This window comes from Malania oleifera, chromosome 13 (genome assembly GCF_029873635.1).
Source record: "Malania oleifera isolate guangnan ecotype guangnan chromosome 13, ASM2987363v1, whole genome shotgun sequence".
NCBI lineage: Eukaryota > Viridiplantae > Streptophyta > Magnoliopsida > Santalales > Ximeniaceae > Malania > Malania oleifera.
In genome coordinates, this window is record NC_080429.1 from 27,616,127 (window position 1) to 27,632,381 (window position 16,255).

Genomic DNA, 16,255 nt, shown 5'->3' on the forward strand with positions numbered 1-16,255 from the left:
TACTGCCAAGATAAACCTGCACATCAACTTGGCAATCATTAAATACCTGAGTATTTGTCATAATCAAAACAGGGTATGACCCATAGGGTCAACACCTCTGCTGCCCCTCAAAACCCTATATGCTACCCTTTCCAAAAAACAAGCTCACTAAAACCCTAAAAGCCCACTTTTCTTTTCTTTATTGCCCCCAACGCCTACTGCCCTTTCTTTTTTTGCATGGCTGGGTCACATCATGACCCAGCCTTCCTTCTCTTTTCTTTTTTCATTTCCGTTCCAGCCTGTACACAGCTAGCAGCTTGGTTTACTTACACAAATTAAGCCCAACTCTCACGCACAAGCCTCCCATCTGTATGCCTTATGCATGGGCTACGTGGTTAAATCACCGGGCATGGGCTACGTGGTCAAATTACCGGGCATGGGCCTGCCCCTCCTTTCTAGCTCACACACACACATGCCTTCACCTCTTCACGCATGGGCTACTCCAATTGAAGCCCAACTACTTTTTCTTTCTTTCCCAGCTGCGCACAGTACCCCAGGCCCATCTTCATGCATGCTTCACATGGATCTCTTTTGGTTCCTTCTAGCTTCATTTATCCTGCAACAATAATTAAACATAGATCTTCATAAATTTGCAGTAAAATTAGGATAATTATCTTGAAATTATCAAACGAGCTCAATGATTAAAATAGTATACATAATTAAGTATTTAATTAAAATAGTAAAACTTAGTCAATGCATTTAAATACTTAACTACGCAACTTTTACACGTAATCACACCCCCAACAAATGTTTTGCTAGTCTTTTGCAAATAATGTGAATGTAATCAGACTAGAAGAGTGGCAACTAAAATTCCAATACTCATAAAAATCGCATCCCATAAAAAGATTCTTAATGAGTTTAAAAACACAGGACACATATTAATTCAAGTTACATATCAACTGAGAGATTTATATATCATTTAGTGAAACAACGAAGATAATGGAGTGTAACAAGCTCACACATACAAGAGAGGAACGAAATTCCAAGATTGACCACCAGTAAACATTAACGGTTTCAAACTCACAAATTAATCAGAAACAACCGCATGGTCTTACTCTAATTCAAAACCATTGCACTAGCGGCTTTCACACTATTACACTTTAAAAGGCACTCATTTTCTTGATTAGTTAGGACCCCGGTAGTAGGTCACGCTGCTACACTTTAAAAGGTACCCACTATTTAATCAGGATCCCGGTAATAGGTAGCCCTTTCTCATACACAATTGTTCCCCTTTGTTTGATTTTTTATTTATTTATTTTATTTATGCTCTTTTTCTTCCTTTATTTTATTTTTTTTTTCAATTGATCCCTGGCTTGTTTCTTGTTTCATTTGCTTCAAACTTTTTTAATTTTCTTTATTTTCTTTTTCTAAGCCATTAGGATATGGTTCATTAGAGTCCCAAACAATTGAAGTGTATATCAACCAGAAACAATCTAAGGTAGTCATTCTAAGTCTTCTTGCCTGTGTAGTGTGTGTAGCAAGACTTTCAACATCCTTCCCTTTGTTGAAACTAAATGAAATGGATAAAATTCTCTTTTGATTCAAACATTGATTGCACTACATCCTATACGTTCCATATCCTCAAAAAGAGAAAGAAAAAATTTTAAAAAAATTAGCATGTAACATTCACAAATAAGGAATTTAGCATGCTCTAAGCTCAATACCAGTATTTCCCAAAAGGTGGACCTAACTAACATGCAATGTTCACATTGAAATTCTATCACTTGGAAGCACAAAATTGAACATGCAAATTCTCTCCTCAAACTAAAATGAGACATTGTCCTCAATGTGAAAGCATAGGGGAAATGGAAAAGATATGCATGAGGGAAACAAACCAATAGAAAAAAAATAGAATAATAGAGAGTCACAACCAACAAACACAATAGAAAAAAAAAAAGAAATATGCAAATAAGAACAAATAAAATGAAAAGAAAAAGAAAGATAGTAAAAGAGAAAGGCCAGAGGACTCTCCTAGGGTCATGCAGAAGAAAGACCTTTTCATGTGGATCGAATGGAGTCATGAAAGGCTTGAGACACTGTCCATTGACTATGAAGCTGTTACCATTCTTTGGATCTACAATTTCTACCGCGCTATGAGAATGAACTTTTTTAACGATGTACAGGCCACCCCATCAAGACTTCAGTTTCCCAAGAAACAGATACAATTTGGAGTTATAGAGAAGCACTTGCTGAGTAGGGAAAAATTGTTTGTCTTTGATTTTCCTATCATGCAGTAACTTCATCCGCTCCTTTGTTAAGCAGGCATTGTTGTAAGCTTCCATCCTAAATTCTTCAAACTCATATACCTGCGATTTCCTTAAACCTTTGATATGTGTGTGGGGATTCAATTTGATATGAGATGATTAGATTGAATTTCAATTCGATCTGATCCTCTTGCTTACATACATCCTTATATACTTATATATATATATATATATAATATTATTATATTATATATTTATATTAATTAATTAATTATTTATTTATTTATTTTTTACCCTAATCATGTATATCTATTTTTGGGGTCATTACAAGATATCCATACTCAAGTAACCAGGAACTGAGTTGATCAAACCAAGCTCTTGGAGCTTGCTTCAACCTATAAATTGCCTTGTTGAGCTTGCACATAAATGTAGGATGAGTTGGATCCACAAAGCCTTGAGGCTGCTACATAAAGACATCATCAGTAAGATTTCCATGCAAAAAAGCATTCTCAATATCAAGCTAGCGCAATGCCCAGCGCCAAGGCACAACAATACAAGATGAGACGAATTGTCGAAGGTTTAACCATGGGACCGAATGTCCCGTGATAATCAAGTCCAGGCTACTGATGAAAGCCTTTGGCCATTAATCGGGTTTTTCGTCACTGAAATGAACCATCAAGTTGGTACAAGCGTCACCCAAGAGATAGACCCAGCGACACCCAAGAATATTTGAAGAGAGAACATGTGGTACAAGCGTTCAAGTCTAGTAGTGTGTCAAAGCAGTCAATTTGTGGGCCATTACTGCACACCAATCCAGAAATTTCAAGCTGTAATATAGCTTGAAGGTTCATCAGGAATAGGAACAATGATGGTGAGGCACTGGTAGGCTGGGTAGGGCATAGTACCATTAGAAAACACTTTAGGGCAAGATAAATTGGTCTGGGCTTGAGTTATTATGGGTTATCGAGGAGGGACAAGGATTAGAGGATCATTAAGGGGTATGGAGGGTGAAGGAGGTGAGGGATTTGACGTTTGGGGAGGGGGGGGGGGATTGGGAGGTAGAAGAAGATGCAAGGGGAGACATATGCAGTAGTGGATTGGGGCCTAGGTCGAGAACAGAAGGAGATGGCTTGCGGGAGGTAAGTGTGGGGCTGGGCCAAGTATTGAAGGTGAAAGAATGGGTAAGGAGGCCTGAGTAAAGGAACATACGGTGAAGAGATTATGGGTCGAGATTGTGCAAGAGTAAAAGATGTTTTATCAAAGGTGACACCATGAGATATGTATAGTCTGTTTTTGGAGAGATCTAAACATTTGTATTTCTTATTAAAGGCACTATAGCCAAGGAATAAGAAAGGAGTGGACCAAAAGTTTAATTTTTTGGAAAGGTATGGGCGAAGGTTGGGCCAATAAAGGCAACCAAACACCTTAAAAAATTTGTAATTGAGTTCATGATTAAAAACCATTGAATAAGGAGATTTATGATTTAATGTAGGAGAGGGGAGATGACTTATTAAGTAAACAGAAATTTCAAAGGCATCGGCCCAATAAGAAAAGGGGGGAGATGCTTGGGCCAAGAGGGTAAGCCTAGTTTCAATAATATGATGTTGCTTTTTCTCAACAAGTCCATTTTATTAATGGGTCACGGACATGAAAGGTGATGTTGAATACCAAGTTTTTGACATATGGAAGGTTATTAATTTGGTGTTACACATTCTTTCAATGAAGGTTAAAAGATTGGAAAATATGTGAATGACATTAGATTTTTGTTTAATAAGGAATAACCAAGTGAATATGGTATAGTGATCCACAAAAGAAACATGGTATTTATAAACCAAATGAGTTACAAATGAAGATGGATTTCAAAGGTTCGAACAAATTAATTCCAAGGGCTTATGACACACGACCCGACTTGAAGAAATGGGAAGCTAATGTGATTTTGCAAGAAGGCAAACCGGGCATTTGAAGAAGGCTTCTGAGGAGCATTGCATCAAATGGCTAGTGTGCAGAATGCGATGGATGAGAGTAAGGGAAGGATGACCCAATCTGTGATGCTACTGTGGAAGGGAAGCTAACCGACATGGGTGGAAGGAGAAGGTGAAGTAGTGGAAGGAAACCTGTATAACCCATCACGGGTTGGCTCGATGAGGAGCTTTGTTTCGTCTGCAAATCCTTGACAGAGAAATGAGATACGTGAAATTCAAAGAAGCAGTCATTATCAGTGTAGAAACGAAGAAAAGAAACAAGATTTTTGGTAATTGATGGAACATGAAGGGGATTTTTAAGAAGAAAGGAAGAGGATAACTCCATGGATCTGAAGACAAGCTAGTCACGACTATTCTGATACCATGTTGACAGTGTATACCCTGTATTTTATTTATGAAAAGTTGTGTCTATATATACGCATTTCATGAGAAGTCAAAGAATATAAAATGGTTACAATTTAACCAAAAAGAATATATTAAATGCAGAATTTACACAACAAGTTTTCATCGCCGTCAACACCCCTGAAAATTTTACAATAGAAGAAATATGGAAAGGAGGTAAGCAACTTATATGGATTAGTTGTTAGGGAGTGCTTGATTCTTTTTGTCCGTCTCCCGGACAAGATACAGTGGTCAAGACTTAAATTAAAATTTATAAATAATAAAATAAAATTAGTAATTTATAAATAATTAAAATAAATTTAGTATAATTTAAAATTTTATTTAATTCAAATTCATACAAAAAAATAAAATAAAATAAATGATGAAGATTTTCCTAGAGGCTGAATGAACTTCTAAAAGCGGCGTCCTTAATATACAAAGTTCGATTTACAAGCCAGTAGACAGTAGTAGTCTTAACATTCCAGTGGTCTGCAGGAACTGTCTCAAGCGTGAGAGAGAGAGAGAAGGGAAGGGAAAGAGAGGGAGAGGGAGAGGCGCTGGCGCCATGAAATCAAATTCGTTAGGGGTTACTTCCCATCAAATTCGACCGTTAATCCCCTACCCTGTTCAAATTTCCCACCATTCCTTCATACCCACTCGGTTTTTACCTCTCTACTTCCCTCTCAAAACCCCTCAAAATTCATCAACTTCCCCCTTCCGCCCCTTAATCCCCAAAGCCCAAACCACCACTGCCCACCGCCGCCGTCGCCGCCGTCCCCCACCACCCAAGTCTCAAGAAGAGGGCATTCCCGTCGACCTCGTCAAAACCCTCGTCCAATTCAAGTCCAAGCACAACTACATCCGCGTTCTTCAAGTTTCTCGGACGGCCGACCATCCCTTCGCCGGCGCAAGACTGCTCCTTCTCGACGCACCCGGTAACATCCACAGCATCTCTTTCTTCCTCAAGTCCCTCACGAACACATACTTTGACGTCTTCGCCACATTGCCACCCCTTTTGCCTCCGGGACCCTTGGGGATTCTCGGGTTCGGAGCCGGATCCGCCGCCCGTTTGATCTTGGAACTGTACCCTGAAGCGGTGGTGCATGGGTGGGAACTTGACCCGTCTGTGATTTCAGTGGCGAGAGTGTATTTTGGCCTTTCTAACTTTGAAAAACGATACCCAGATAGACTTGTTATTTATATTGGTAATGCATTGGAAGCTGTTGTTAGGGACGGGTTTTCGGGTATTTTGGTTGATTTGTTTAGTAACGGTTGTTTGATTCCGGAGCTCCAGGATCCAATTACGTGGGTGAACCTGAAGAAGAGCTTGAGGAAAGATGGGAGAATTATGGTTAATGTTGGAGGGAGTTGTGTGGAAGCTGAGGATTTGAGGAGAGATGGGAAGGTACTTATGGAAGAGACTTTAAAGGCAATGCACCAGGTATTCCCTGGCCAACTTTTTGTTTTGAATCTTGGAAATCGGAAGGATGATAGTACTATTGCGCTCACAGGCGAACAGCCAGATTTTGACGAATGGGGTGAGGCACTGCCGCCATCTCTAAAGTTTTACGCTACTATGTGGAGATCCTTTAGTGAATAGCGTGATTTTTCATTCCTCATGCTATTAGTTTGTTAGTGTTTCTATGTGGAAACTGATTTCTGAAAATGAAGCATTTGAGGGCAGCGCCTTGTGTACGTGATTTCTTTTCTTGTATCCATGTTTATTCCTGTTTAAGCAGCATCTTAATTTGCTTTTTTTTTTTTTTAATCTGTGAGTGCTCTGTGTTTTTTTTCTCTTTTAAATGTCATCCAAGTTTATATCAGAACCAGAAGTACGGTTTGTTTGTTGCAGCAAACTGATGCACGAACTAAATTATTATACAATTTCTTCCTGAAAATAGCATTAAATGCACATATGTCAAGTACAATTAGATTTTTACAAATGAAGTTTTGGCAAACTGTAGTCAATTAACTTTTGTGAGTTATTGGTTTTAAGTAGTGCCAATATTTATAAAATCCTTAAGCTAGTTATGAAAAAAGGGCAGCCCGATGCATAAAGCTCTTGTGTACGCATGGTCCGGGGAAGGGCCGGACCACGATGGGTCTATAGTCTGCAGCCATAAGCTATATACGAGTTTTATATTATTCAAACTTTTGAGCCAGTTATATTTATTTTTACTCTGGAAATATTTTGAGCCCTATAGATATTAGGGACTTTCGAAATTTAAAATTTTCATTAAACTGCTTGCATAGATCACTTAGAAGTGTTGCTATCTCTTTGTTGGTGGGAGATGACACAAAAATTATTCATGAATTGTATATATCTAATTTAATTTGATGCATTTTTAGGACATTAAAGTGCTTAGAATTTGTCTTTTGATTTTTAGTGGTTTATGATGCACGCTGATCATCGTTTGCTAAAGCAATGGTACTAGCATTTATCAGCAGAATAAAAATCTCACATTGGAATTGCTTCTTGTAGCCAATATCTACAATGCTGTGAAAGGGCGGGAGCTTGTGACACGAATTAATTAGACTATCCTACAATGCTTCTTTTCAGCTCCTGCAACCCACGCCACAAAATAAAAAAGAAAAGCACTGGCACTTTAGGGCAGCTGAGCTAAGCATTGTTCACATTTTTGTTGTGCGCAGTTCCAAGTAATAGTTGATAAATACATTTTGGGCTATGGAACCATCACAAGGTGAATTTTGTTGCACACGGTCCATGTTATAGTTGATAAATACAATTTGTTCTAAGGAATAATTGCAAAGTGAAGTGAGGTGAAGCTGCCATCTTTTTGCAGTGCATGAAAAGGTGGTAATTTATGCTAGAAATGAAAGCATTGTTGTGTTCAATTTGCTTTCCAGACTGATGGTTGACTTAAATGATATCTTTTCTGGGGCAAAAACTATCCTAATAGCCCAGTTTCAGCAAAAAACTATGCAATGCCAAATTACACATCTCCACCATTGCCACAGTTTGCTGATTTTGCAAGTTCTTGCGTTGCTGCCACATGTCTTGCATTGGTGGCTTGGTTGCAGGTATGATATCTTTTTTTTATTCCCCCTTCTGTGAAATGCAAGTACCATATGCTATTGGTTCTAAACATTCTGGGATTTGACTTACTAGAACTCAGTTTACATTTAAATTGCAGTTGCCGCTGATTATATATATCCATTATTTCATAACTCTTGGAGGAATATATATCGCCATTAGAATGCATGATGTTGTTTCTAGTTTTTTTTTAGAAAAAAAATAAATGTTTGGTATAAATAAATGATGGTTCTAGTTTTCTTTAATTACTTTTTCTTGTTTTTTAGTTAGAAAAAGCATGTGCACGAAATATGATTTTTTTTTCTTGTTGCTATTATTGTTAAAATCTAAATGTGTTTTATTATTTTGTATGTTGTGCATATATTGCATGTTGTTTGGAACTGGTTTTGGAATTTTTTACTGACTTATGATTCAATTAGATTCTCGAATCCTCAAGTTGGGGTTTCGATTCGTGATTCAAATCTTGATTTGACAACCATGAATTCATAACTATGTTGCGCGCCAAACCCCCCCCCCCCCCCCCCCCAAAAAAAAAAAAAAAAAACAAGTTTGTCGTCATTTTATGTAATATATTGTCATTGGACATTGAGTGTCAACCTTTTCTTAGATGCTGTGTAGAGCATAGCAAAGAGTCATTTTATGTACTATGTAGTTATTGGACATTGAGTGTCGACCTTTTCTGAGATGCTGTGTAGAGCATAGCAAAGGGGTCAGGCTTTAAGATGATTCTTGGATTAGCTCCTTATATTGGTGTATGTTTTTTTTTTTTTCCTATGTGTTGTTTGAGGTCTCAATACCTCCTTGTTTCTGTTCCTATCAAGACTGAGCTCCCACTACCTGGTTGTTGGCATTTATCTCTCTGGCCTGGCGTTGGCTTCTTGCATAGTGTGCCACTCTGCTGCAGAATAAGGTCAGACTTATTGGGATATGATCAGTTTTAGCTTCCACTAACAATTCTACAGTTCCAATGCTCAAGTCAGCTGAAGTTGTAGTGGGAGTTAATGTATTGAGTTTAATTGATGATTGTGATCAAGAAAAATATTTCATGGCACGTGTCTGTGTAAATATTAGAGCAAGGTTGAAGACAGTGTGTTCCTTGCATGTCTAGAGTTGAAAAGCTGTTTGTGTGGAGTGCAATTCTTTATTCTTGTAATGAAAGAAAGGTCCAATGGGTTTTGCCTTCTCTCTCTTTTTTAGCTTGATTTTTAGTTGTTTAGGAATACATTCTGCAATGTTGGTGTAAAGCATTTGAGATTCATGTTATATTGTCTCCTAAATAAATATGGTAAAAACTGTCAAACACCATGTTTTTGAATGTCATAGACAATGATACTTCACTAGAGTTGAATAGCTAATGAAGTATGCTACTTTGCTTTTTCTTACAAAAATGCTGAAAGCCATTAAGATGGCCACTTTTCTTTTTTATTTGCAGAAGGGGAGTGATGTAGGATGGCAATTGGATGATTAGATAGACCACTTTGACCATTTTGGAGACTAATTTTGAAGAATAGGTCTTGGCCTAGGGCTTGTTGTGTCTGAAACCCGAATGTGCTTTGTTTAATTAGTAGTAGGCTTATGTGTATTGCAGTTTATTTTTGTTTTTTCTTGTATTTTTAGGGATTTATTTGTAATTATCTTATACCTTTAGGCTTTATTATAAATAGGGTGTCAAAACCATGTAAGGGAAAGTTCTTGTGAATTTGGAAGTGGGAACCAAACATGACTTTTACTCTCCCACTACCTTTTTCTTCTTCCTTCTCTCTTCTTTCTTCTCCTCCTCTTCTCCCAATTTCTCTTCCATTTTATCTCTTAGCAGTATTCCCTGATTGCTCTTCTGCATCATTTGGTAGCAGGGTTCCATCATGATCTTCATCCTTCCATTTTCAATCCCCCATCCCCCTTAAAATTCATTCTTCTTCGTCCTCTTTTTTCTATTGAATTCCAGCAATTTCTGCAGAATTCTTAAACTTCTCTCCCCTGGACTCATTCCATCTTTCTTCTTTCTCCAGTATTTCCTACAAAACAGCAACACTTCTTTTCTTTTAAAACTTCAATCACAATATTCTATCTTTCCTTCTCCTCATTGCTGTTTCTCATCTCTCTCTTTAAATCTCACTTCCCTTCTTTTCGCGTGATCAGCATAGGATTCAAACCAAAAGCAAATTCATCTGATGGAGTCATAGTAACTACTACAACTTACAAACACTGCATTGCTGGAGAATTCTTACTGCACTACTACCACCATCAAACATAGATTCACTGAGACCATTGATCAGCCCTTCCCCAAAGTTTCATCACCAGAAATCACTTGACTTGCTGCCTCCAACTCCTCCACCAGCCACTGCTCCTATTGGTTGCTTATTCTGCTGGAATTTTCAAGGCACAAAAAACCAGCACGGCTGAGTTCCCCATCTTCCAATCTGCCATCTTATTAGAGGTCATTGCTGGAATCTGCTGGAGAAATTCCACACACCTCATGTGCTGGTTGGTCTGTTAACCAGGTTCAACTTTAACCCCCACTCACGTGAAAATTTTAGGCAGTTCTGGACTACCAACTCAACAAGCTATGTGGTGGTCTTGCTCCACTCAAATTTTGACACATATACCTTGGGCCCCATAACTTTGATCAGTTGTGAAAAGAAAGTGGAGGAGATGTCAGTTAATATGTGGGCCGAAGTACACGTGTCAGCATTTGAGTGGAACAATACCACCACTTGACATGTTGAGTTGGTAGTCTAGGACTATGCAAAATTTTCTCCACCCCCATCTTTTTCTGCCAGGCCCAACATTAAAAACATAAGCTACATGCTAAGATAGAAACCACTTTTATATGATTTGTTGTTGCTATTGAATTGAAATGGGAATCATTCTTGTATTATCAAGTAATAGATCTTGGGGTTCGCCAATATTTTTTTCAATTAATTATCACTCTCTCTCTCTCTCTCTCTTGTGGTTATTTTCGTGTGTAAGCTACCATGCATGCATATTGGATGCATGCTAACAATCTTATATTGATTACATATACAGTTGAGAGTAAGGTGCATATCTTTGTGAAGATTAATATGACATATTAGCACAGAAAAAATGCATGCTTCATATCTTTGAGAAGTATTAAACTGTCTTAATAATTTGGATTTTTCCTATTAATATGATGACCTAATCTTATAGTTGTTTGTAGAATTTGGTTTAGGTGTTGTATGAGCCTATTGAATTTGGATATGCAATAGTAAAGTAGGTAACGAGTAATGGGAAGAAGTGGGGAGGACCAAAAGAAGAGAATTGGTCAAATCTAGGGAGTTTAATTGCTGGGTGGGTCTGGTTGATAGGTGGAGGAATGCCATGTCACATAAGGATGAGAGTGCAAAGCCTAGAGAGGTGTGATGTGAAGCAATTTTTGTGGAGACGACAAGAATAATATTAGCTGGGTGAAATTTGCTTCTAAAAGAGAGAGACTTCCTTTAGAGGAAGTGCCAAAAGAAAGTGAGATGCTCCCTAGAATGTGGAAATTGGATGTTTACGGCTTCAAGGAATGGCCATCCTTTATTAAAAAAATGCTATTTATTGTTCTGACTAACATAAAATGGGTGACTGCTGGCATAGACACATGTGGCATATTAGGAAGGATTGAGAAATGGCTTGACACATAGGAGTGCATGAGCTCTCTAGGAGAAGGCCAAGGCAATAATAGGGTCTCTTAATGGACCTTGATTTAAGCCCCATCAGGTCTCTAAATCATCCTAAAACTCAAGATTGATCAGAGATCCTATGACATATTCTGTGATTAATGCTATGTGTAGAAATCCCGTGTATCATCCCGTATATATTGGAGGGATTTAGGGGGTATTTATTGTATATTATTGAGTGAGATTCTTTTAGGAGATTGTTTCCATATTTAGAGTAGAGATTGTATTATAAGTAGTTTGTATTGGCTTATACAAAATTATTCAAGAAATACAGAAATTATTCATTTGGATTTCATGGTATCAGAGCTAGGAGATTCCGCCAGCCAAAGTAGAGGTTCAATGACCTCTGAATCTCACGAGGTCCTCCAATAGAGTTTCAATTTGCGATTCATCCTGTCTCTACATTAGAGGGAAGACCTCTAGAGTTAGTGTTTCATACTTTCATTTTTCGTCACCATCGCCGACTACCACCCATAACTTCCTCGCGGAGCCTTGCGAGTCTGTGACAACCCTCACCTCGCGGTGTCGTCGTACCTTCGCTAGTTTGCTAGTTAGTTGTTCACGCATCGCTTGCTTGCTCATGTCGCTTGCCATTACATTCTTCACGAACCACGGAACCATATCATATGGAGGTTACTGATGAAGAACACATTGACTATGATTTGAGCGAGCCAAATGTGGGTGAGAAACTTTAAAGCTTAAATTTATTTTATAATGGTAATAGCACAGGCCATGAGAAATAAGATTCTTCTCCTCACACAAAGCTTCCAAGTGCCGACTCTATTCATATTCTGCTTAAGCAAGCCCTACATGTTGATGATCGTGCACCTTTGTTAGATTGCCTTTACACACAAGATGAAAAGGTTATCTCAAATTCCACAAATATTTCTTTGGGTTCTTTAGGCCAAATAGGCAATTTTTTGCTAGCCTTGAATATAACCTCTAAATCCAAAACTCCTTAGATTATTGATTCTGGTGCTTCTGACCACGTGATCGATGCCTATCATCTTTTCTCATCATATTCACCCTGTGCTGGAAATTTGAAAGTTAAAATTGCATATGGATCACTCTTGTCTGTCGTAGACAAAGGGAATATCCGACTCTTTGACTCCATCATACTAGAGTCCGTTCTTCATGTTCCTAATTTATCCTGCAACTTACTATCCATTAGCCAGTTGACTAAGAATTCCAATTGTTCTGCTAAATTTCTTCCTTCTCATTGTGTTTTTCAGGACCTATCATCGAGGAAGACGATTGGTAGTGCTAAGAAGTGTGATGGACTCTACTACTTTGAGGAGGCAAATGTGATTGAACAATATAAAACTACTATTTATGATTCTCCATCTGTTTCTAGGGATAGTGAAATTTTGTTATGACATTCTAGGATGGGACATCCAAATTTTCAATATCTAAGACGTTTATTTCCTTCCATTTGTTCAAATAAAACGTGAAGACAGAATTCAATTTCTGTATTTCTTCAATTGAATATTTTGTACATCTCAATCTTACAATATATAATACAATCAAAGATTCTAAATAAGTAAACAATCTTCCTACAGAATAATATACAATCTTTTACATTTACTACTTTCCTAATTTACTCAATATACCCAAGGATACTCGGGATTTCAACACTCCCCCTCAAGTTGGATCATAAAAATTAATCATATCCAATTTGTCAATGAAATCATCAAAGTTCTGTCATGTTAACCCTTTAGTAAAGATGTCTGCAATTTGTTCCTTGGTAGGTACATAAGTCATACAAATGGTTCCTTTTTCAACCTTCTCTTTGATAAAATGTCGATTTACTTCCACATGTTTAGTCCTGTCATGTTGAACTGGATTGAGAGCGATACTGATGGCTGCTTTGTTGTCACAATAGAGTTTGATAGAGAATTTCACTTGAATTTGTAACTCTTCCAAGAGTTTCCGTAACCACAGTCCTTCACATATTCCTTGTGCAACTGCTTTGAATTCAACTTTAGCACTGCTTCGAGCCACTACATTCTGTTTTTTGCTCCTCCAAGTTACCCAATTTCCCCATACAAAGGTGCAATATCCTGTGGTAGATCTTCTGTCTTCTGCTGATCCTGCCCAATCCGCATTTGTGAAGATTTCTACTTCCTTTCTTTCAAATTTTTTGAAGAAAAGTCCTTTGCTCAGATAACCCTTGAGGTATTTGAGGATCTTATACACAATATCTAGGTGAGTCTTTTTCAGCGAATGCATGTGTTGGCTTACCACACTTACCGCAAATGCAATGTCGGGTTTGGTATGCGATAGGTAAATTAGTTTACCAACCAATCTCTGATACCTTTCTTTTTCAACTAGTATCCCACATTCATTGACTCTCTTTACCGCTTTAATTGGGAGTTTCACTAGGTTTGTAACCAAGCATGCCAGTTTCAGTTAGGAGATCAAGAATATACTTTTGCTGAGAGACACTGATACCCTTTTTTGATTTAGCAGTTTCCATTCCCAAGAAGTACCGCATTTGTTCTAGGTCTCTAATTTCAAACTCAGCAGTTAGGACTTTCTTTAATCTTTCCATATCCACTGTATTATCTCCAGTTAGGATTATATCATCAACATATACTATCATAATTGTTTTCTTACCATTTTCAAACTGTTGGAAGAACATAGTGTGATCTGATTGTCCTTGTCGATATCCCTGATTTTTAATCACTTTTGCAAATCTGTCGAATCACGCTTTAGGAGATTGTTTGAGTCCATACAAGGACTTCTTGAGTTTGCATACTCTGTTTTCTTCACCTTTCTTACTAAAACCTGGTGGTATAGTCATGTAGACTTCTTCTTCTAGCTCGCCATTTAGAAATGCGTTCTTAATATTGAGTTACTGTAGTGGTCAATCTAAGTTAGCTCCAAGGACAGGAGTACCTGAACTGTGTTCAATTTTTCCACTAGTGCAAATGTCTCCGTGTAGTCAATGCCATAAGTCTGTGTAAACCCTTTTGTAACGAGTCTGGCTTTATATCGTTCAACTGTCCCATCAGCTCTATATTTCACTTTGAAGACCCATTTGCAGCCTACTGGTTTCTTTCCTCTCGGCAAGTTTATAACATTCCTAGTTCCATTTTTTTCTAGGGCCCACATTTCTTCCATGACAACTTCCCTCCATTCAGGAATTCCTAGGGCTTCCTGAATATACTTTGGAATTTTTATCTTGTCAAGGTTAGAGGTAAAAGTACGACACCTTGTAGGCAGACTTTTATATGACATGTATTTTTACTAGGGATATAGAGTACGTGATCTAGTTTGTTTTCGGGTAAATTGATGTCATCAGGTACAGATTTATCAGAAGAAAGCTCATGGTCATTGATTACTTGATCGGGACTGGGCGTAGACTCATGGTTTCTTGGAGCTATCACTAGTTCCAACTCTTTTGGTGCCTCAGGCATGAGATTCTCCCTGTTCTTTGTTTTTGGTTTTCTTGAGTAAACAAGTATTTCCTTTTGTGTTCCTGCATCTCCCCCTGAGTTTAAGTGATCATTTGTATATGACAGGTCAGGACATGATGCAATGGGAGACTCAGCAATGGGAGACTCAGTAGATGGGTTAGGGAATGATGCAATAAGAGACTCATTAGATGGCACAGATTCAGTAGTAGAGAAATCAAAGAACCAATCTTCACTCCACTTCTCCCCCTAAAGAGAGGGCTTTGGGAAATAAGGAGTGATTTCAAAGAACCTGACATCAAGGCTGACTAACATTTTTTTTTAGACAGGGTCATAACATTTGTAGCCTTTCTGGGTAGGAGAGTAACCAATAAAGACGCATTTAATGGCACGAGGTTCCAATTTATCCTGATTGTGAGCATGAACATGAACAAATGCAGTACATCCAAAGATTTTCAGAGAGAAATTGGAGTGGAGTTGAGAGGTAGAAAAATGTTCCTTGAATTTCTAGAGAGGAGTGGCAAAAGAAAGAACTCGACTCGACATTCGATTAATGAGATGTGTAACTATTAAGATAGCATCTACCCAAAAATAGTTTTTCATATTTGTAGTGAACATCAATGCCCGAGTTACTTCAAGTATATGTCTGTTTTTTCGTTCAGCAACCCCATTTTGTTGAGGGGTATCCACACAAGAACTTTGATATACAATTATATTTTCTTGAAGATAATGTTTTAGGATATCATTAAAATATTCCATACTATTATTAGTATGTAAAATTTGAATGCAAGTTTGGAATTGTATTTGAATCATGGAGTGAAAACTAACAAAAATAGAACGGACTTCAATTTTATCTTTCAACAAGTAACAAACCATTTAGTATGCGTGCGATTAGGGGAGCGTAATGGCCCCCATAAATCACTGTGAAACATAGTAAATGGGCGGGATGGTTTGTATGTGGATTTTGGGAAAGAATTACGCTGGTGCTTTGGAAGCTCACAAACTTCACATTGAAAATCAGAAGATGTTTTATTTGAACAAATAGAAGGAAATAAACGTCTTAAATATTGAAAATTTGGATGACCCATCCTAGAATGCCATAACAAAAATTCACTATCTCTAGAAATAGATGCTGAATCATAAATTGCAGTATTACATTGTTCACTCGTATTTGCCTCTTCAAAGTAGTAGAGTCCCTCACACACCTTAGTACTGTCTATCGTCTTCCCCAATGATAGGTCCTAGAAAACACAGTGAGATGAAACAAATTTAGTAGAACAATTGGAATCTTTTGTCAACTGGCTATTTGATAATAAATTGCAAGATAACTTAGGGACATGTAAGAAAGATTTTAAAGTTATAGAATTAGATATGCGAATACTTTGTTTGCAACTAGTGAGAGAGATCCATCTGCAATTTTAACTTTCAGGTTTCCAGCATATGGTGAATAGGATGAGAACAATTGATAAGAATTAGTCATATGATTATAGGCACC

General features: G+C 37.7%; 1 protein-coding gene across 1 annotated transcript; it reads left to right on the forward strand.

Annotated features, from left to right (window-relative positions):
* Positions 1-5,056: 5,056 nt before the first annotated feature.
* Positions 5,057-7,462, forward strand: LOC131146905 (uncharacterized). The gene is made up of 2 exons (XM_058096748.1): positions 5,057-6,144; positions 7,089-7,462. Exons 1-2 carry the CDS (start codon positions 5,172-5,174, stop codon positions 7,139-7,141), a joined length of 1,026 nt encoding a protein of 341 aa, XP_057952731.1. The 5' UTR covers positions 5,057-5,171; the 3' UTR covers positions 7,142-7,462.
* The last annotated feature ends 8,793 nt before the right edge of the window (positions 7,463-16,255 follow it).

Excerpts from the sequence above, each read along its gene's own strand:
- LOC131146905 (XM_058096748.1), top strand. The coding sequence starts at position 5,172 with ATGAAATCAAATTCGTTAGGGGTTACTTCCCATCAAATTCGACCGTTA. Across the intron at positions 6,145-7,088 it reads GCCAGATTTTGACGAATGGG|CCAATATCTACAATGCTGTG; the intron begins GTGAGGCACTGC and ends TGCTTCTTGTAG.